This window comes from Thunnus albacares, chromosome 12, assembly GCF_914725855.1.
Source record: "Thunnus albacares chromosome 12, fThuAlb1.1, whole genome shotgun sequence".
NCBI classification, from domain to species: Eukaryota; Metazoa; Chordata; class Actinopteri; order Scombriformes; family Scombridae; genus Thunnus; species Thunnus albacares.
In genome coordinates, this window is record NC_058117.1 from 33,787,784 (window position 1) to 33,792,783 (window position 5,000).

A 5,000-nucleotide genomic window follows, 5' to 3' on the forward strand; every position below is an offset into this window, starting at 1 on the left:
CAGTTAACGGTTGTTTTTGCAGGGAGCCATCTTGACGGGTCCTCCAGGAACAGGAAAGACTCTTCTGGCCAAAGCGACGGCCGGCGAGGCCAACGTGCCGTTTATCACCGTCAACGGCTCCGAGTTCCTGGAGATGTTCGTGGGCGTCGGCCCCGCCAGGGTGAGCATTACACCCGTCTGTGGGGCCTCTGCAGGGGCTGCTGGGAAGTGTAGGCAGAAGAAGAATATTTACAGCAACATGATGGTCGTTACAGTCAGAGTTAATTAAAACAGGATGATAATAGCAGCAGCATGTTGATGGTAATAATTATTATATGAAGAAGAGACGAGAATGAATGAATGAATGAATGAATGAATGAATGAATGAATGAATGAATGAAAGGGTCTTTGGGGGGAGTCTGTTATTACCTGTTATTATATGTTATTTTCTGTGTTTTGCATCAGTTGGATGTACTGAATGAATGAATGAATGAATGAATGAATGAAAAGTTTCCTCAGTAAATCATCTGTTGAGTGTTTGATGGTTATTTTATTTTGTCTTTAGAATCTAACCGCCATGAAACAATCAGAAAACAACGTTTTATTTCTCGCCGTCACTGCTTTGCTCTCTCTACCGCCGCTCCCTCTCCTCGCTCGACCGCACTGTCATTAAACCGTTAAACAGCTGTTCTGATGTCACCCGCCGTGCAGGTCAGAGATCTGTTCGTCATGGCGAGGAAGAACGCCCCCTGCATCCTCTTCATCGACGAGATCGACGCCGTGGGGCGGAAGCGAGGACGAGGAAACTTCGGAGGACAGAGCGAGCAGGAGAACACGCTGAACCAGCTGCTGGTGGAGATGGACGGTGGGTGACGGGCATCATGGGAAACGGAGTGAAAACAGCTGCTCAGATATAAAACATCTGACGGTTGAACTGAACCTTTCACTAAATAACTAATAACTACGTACGTTTACTCAAGTATCGTACTGTAGCACAGCTAGGTTGGGAACCACTGGACTAAACTAGCGAACTGTATATAAAGACGTGTAAACTAGCTCCGCCTCCAGCAGCTACAACAGTATTAATATAATAAGTTGGGTGACGGAGGTGTCTCGCTGTTCTGCGTCTGCAGGGTTCAACACGGCCACCAACGTGGTGGTTCTGGCGGGAACCAACAGGCCGGACATCCTGGACCCGGCGCTGATGAGGCCCGGACGCTTCGACAGACAGATCTACATCGGTGAGGAGTCGCTGGCGGCGGACTGGTGATGAATGTCGGACAGCGTTGTTGTTGTTGTTTGAAGAACATGTAAACGATGTGTCAGAGCTGACAGAGTGTTCGTGGCGTTTCAGGTCCTCCCGACATCAAGGGACGAGCGTCCATCTTTAAAGTTCACCTGCGTCCTCTGAAGCTGGAGGCCGACATGGACAAAGACGCTCTGGCCAGGAAGATGGCGGCTCTCACGCCTGGATTCTCAGGTAAACACGTTAACGCTCTGACCGTCCAGCGGTCTGCTGTTCCTCTCAGAGATTAACTCCACTGTTTCCTCTCCGTTAGGCGCCGACATCGCCAACGTTTGTAACGAGGCGGCTCTGATCGCCGCTCGCCACCTTTCAGACGCCATCAACCAGAAACACTTTGAACAGGCCATCGAGAGAGTGATCGGAGGTGAGACGAGTTCCTGTAAACATTCACACCGCTAACGACGTCACAGCAGCCGATCAATCAAACAGTTCTGTGCGTTAAACTGGTCTCTGAACCAGTCAGCTGGTCGGGTCATGTGACTGAACATCTGCGACGCATCGTTTCCATGAACCATGATGAAAACCTTCACAGCTGGATCGTTGAGCAACGCAGGAACGAAACCAGTTACTCTCTCATAAATGTTCCCATTAGCACCACTGGGACCAGTAACACTCCACCACCACCGTCTCCATCACCCAGTAAGACTCCAGTACTGCCTGTAGATCACTGGAGGAACGTGCTGCTGCACTGACGTTCAGAGGTGGAAGCTCGATGGTCTCGTGGTACCAGCAGGGTCCAGACTGTTGAAGGGAGATGAACGAAGTCCTGGACCAGGACGATGAAGACGAGACGCAGCTGGACCTTCACAACGATCCCAAACACACTGCAAAGACTCAACTGGTTCCAGTAAAAGACAATAACGGTGTTGGAAAGGTCCAGTCAGTCACTAGAACCCAGCAGAACCTTCATGGAAGGAACCGAAGATAAAGGTTCAACGTATGAACACTGAGATCAGATTCATGCAGGAACCAGTTACTGATCAACGCTCAGAACTGTTTTATTGATCGATTGATTGTCTTATTGAGTTAATATCAGAACCTCTGGTTCTGGTCCAGTCTCAGTTATCTGCAGACCGGCTGGTGGACTCGCTGAGTTCTCTGCTGGTTTCTGATGGAAAGTAAACACCAGTTACAGGTTGAAGATGTTTCACCGTGTTTGCAGGTCTAGAGAAGAAGACTCAGGTTCTGCAGCCGGAGGAGAAGAAGACGGTGGCGTACCATGAGGCCGGACACGCCGTCGCCGGCTGGTTCCTGGAGCACGCCGACCCCCTGCTGAAGGTCAGTCCACACTCTGTGTTACATATGTTACATAACATCAGCGTTCACGGACGGACAGATGTGACCTCACACACAAGAAGAGTCATCTGGTTCTTTATATCAACAGTTTTATTGAAGGAAAGAGTAGAAGAAGAGCTTTTAACCTTCCTCTGAGGAAGAGGAGGAGCACACAGCTCTGTTCATCATTAATCACTGTTAAAACATTATTTTATTTAGTCTGTGAGTCTGACCTGCTGAGAACAGCTGACACGTTCCTGCGTCGCCTCCTCTGACCCCAGGAGGTCAGAGGTCAGAGGTCAGCCACTGAGCCCAGCTGAGGAGATATTTACTGTGTTGTCTACACGCTAACGTGTCGGCTCACCTGTGCAGGTGTCCATCATCCCGCGGGGGAAGGGGCTGGGCTACGCGCAGTACCTGCCCAAAGAGCAGTACCTGTACACCAAAGAGCAGCTGCTGGACCGCATGTGCATGACTCTGGGAGGACGAGTGTCCGAGGAGATCTTCTTCAGCCGCATCACCACCGGAGCTCAGGACGACCTCCGCAAGGTCACCCAGAGCGCCTACGCACAGGTCAGAGGTCATAGGGGAGGGGTCAGAGGTCAGGGGTTATGGGGGAGGAGTCTGGGACAAATAAATGGTTAACATCACAACGTTAACATGACTCCGTTAGTGTTTATATTTTTATTTTGAGTAGCGAAGTTGAAACGCAGCTGTTCTGTGTTCTGCTGCAGATCGTCCAGTTCGGGATGAACCCGAAGGTGGGTCAGGTGTCCTTCGACCTCCCCCGGCAGGGCGAGATGGTTCTGGAGAAACCGTACAGCGAGGCGACGGCTCGTCTCATCGACACCGAGGTCCGAACCCTCATCAGCGAGGCGTACCAGAGAACGCACCGCCTGCTGAGTGACAAGAAGGCCGAGGTGGAGAAGGTACGACTGACCCGTCGCAGGTGGTTCCGGGTGTTACAGACCTGCAGTAGAGCCCGGCTCATTCACACACGGTGACCTTAGAATTACCGGCTTTTATCCGCCATCTTTGGCAAAAAGTAATTATCAACATTAAAATATTCTTTGACGAAGTTTTTCACATGTTCTGCAGGTTTATTATTTGTTTTCTGCATTATTGGCCCTAAAGTTTGAGGAAAGGTTCTATCTCAAAGATCAGTATCAGAGTTAGTGCTTTAAGTCAGTGCTCAGAATGTAGACAGGAGGACCAATCAGGTTCTGCCTCTTTACCATGTGACCTCACTGCTCTGACTGTGGTTAAAGGAGCTGAAACACTGAGTTAGCACAGCTGTTAGCAACGATCGCTGTTCCGGATCAGGTTCCGGATCAGGTTCCGGATCATTGACGTACTTCCTGCAGAGTCCCGAGTCTGTTCTGTGTGTCCTGCAGGTGGCGCTGCGGCTGCTGGAGAAGGAGGTTCTGGATAAGAGCGACATGGTGGAGCTGCTGGGCAAACGTCCGTTCGCAGAGAAGTCGACATACGAGGAGTTTGTGGAGGGAACGGGAGGCGAGGACGAGGACACGACGCTGCCGGAGGGCCTGAAGGACTGGAACCAGGAGAGGAAGGACAAGGAGGAGAGCCCGGACGAGCAGGTGGCCCGCCAGATCTCCGGAGGAATGCCTTTCTAGAACCTCACCGACACGCTCGGTCCTCACGTCGGGTTCTAAACCACAGTTCATCTGCAGCTCCAGAATCAGTTCAGCTCTGTCTACCAGGTGGAGAACCGGATCACTGACTGAACATCAAGAACGTTTGCTCACTCTGTAACGCTGTCAGACGTTTGGGGCGGTGGCATAGAACCCCAAACGCTGCCCACGTGTCTGCAACTTGTTAGATAAACTGTCTCAGTCTACGAGGTGGAGAACCTGCTCACGTTCTGCCAGACCGGAACATCGAGAACTTTGCTCTTCAAGTCTTCTCTTCGGGGTTCTGATCTGACCTGCTTGTATCGCCAAAGCTTCACTCTATAAAATTCTAAGATGTTCTGTTGGACATCTGGGTTCTACTGCCACCACCCCAAACGCTGCCCACATGTGTCTGCAGCTTGTTTATTTGAAGTTCTAGATAAACGTCGTCTCCGTCTCCTAGGCCACTGAGAACTCACTGCTAGAACCTTCTCTCTGGAGTTCTTCCAGTTCTAGATGCTTGTGGAACCACCACACTGAGTTAACACACAGGGAGCTCTGCACAGGAACGTTCTACAGCTGTAACATCAGTCGGAGAACCTCCAGTATACGCTTCTAGAACATTCAAATTCAGACATGTACTTTGAAATCCCTCCGCAAATTACCATCAGAATATTTCTATACAGAGAACTGTTCTCTACTCAGAACCTCCCCCCGGTAGAACCGTCACCGCCGTCCTCTAGAACCGACTTCTAAAAACACTTTTGTGCCAACACACATAGTTCTGTATCAACAAACGTTCCACAGGA

General features: G+C 50.5%; 1 protein-coding gene across 2 annotated transcripts in view; it reads left to right on the forward strand.

The window, feature by feature from the left end:
• afg3l2 (AFG3-like AAA ATPase 2) overlaps positions 1-5,000 on the forward strand; it is a 10,947-nt gene that overhangs the window by 4,809 nt on the left and 1,138 nt on the right. For both annotated transcript variants that reach the window (XM_044367208.1, XM_044367207.1), the window contains exons 9-17: positions 23-160; positions 691-844; positions 1,113-1,220; positions 1,334-1,459; positions 1,539-1,649; positions 2,448-2,563; positions 2,933-3,133; positions 3,295-3,489; positions 3,955-5,000. The exon at positions 3,955-5,000 is cut by the window's right edge and continues 1,138 nt beyond it. In XM_044367208.1, coding sequence (XP_044223143.1) covers positions 23-160; positions 691-844; positions 1,113-1,220; positions 1,334-1,459; positions 1,539-1,649; positions 2,448-2,563; positions 2,933-3,133; positions 3,295-3,489; positions 3,955-4,194 — 1,389 coding nt within the window. In that variant the 3' untranslated portion in view covers positions 4,195-5,000. The remainder of the gene's footprint in view (positions 1-22; positions 161-690; positions 845-1,112; positions 1,221-1,333; positions 1,460-1,538; positions 1,650-2,447; positions 2,564-2,932; positions 3,134-3,294; positions 3,490-3,954) is intronic.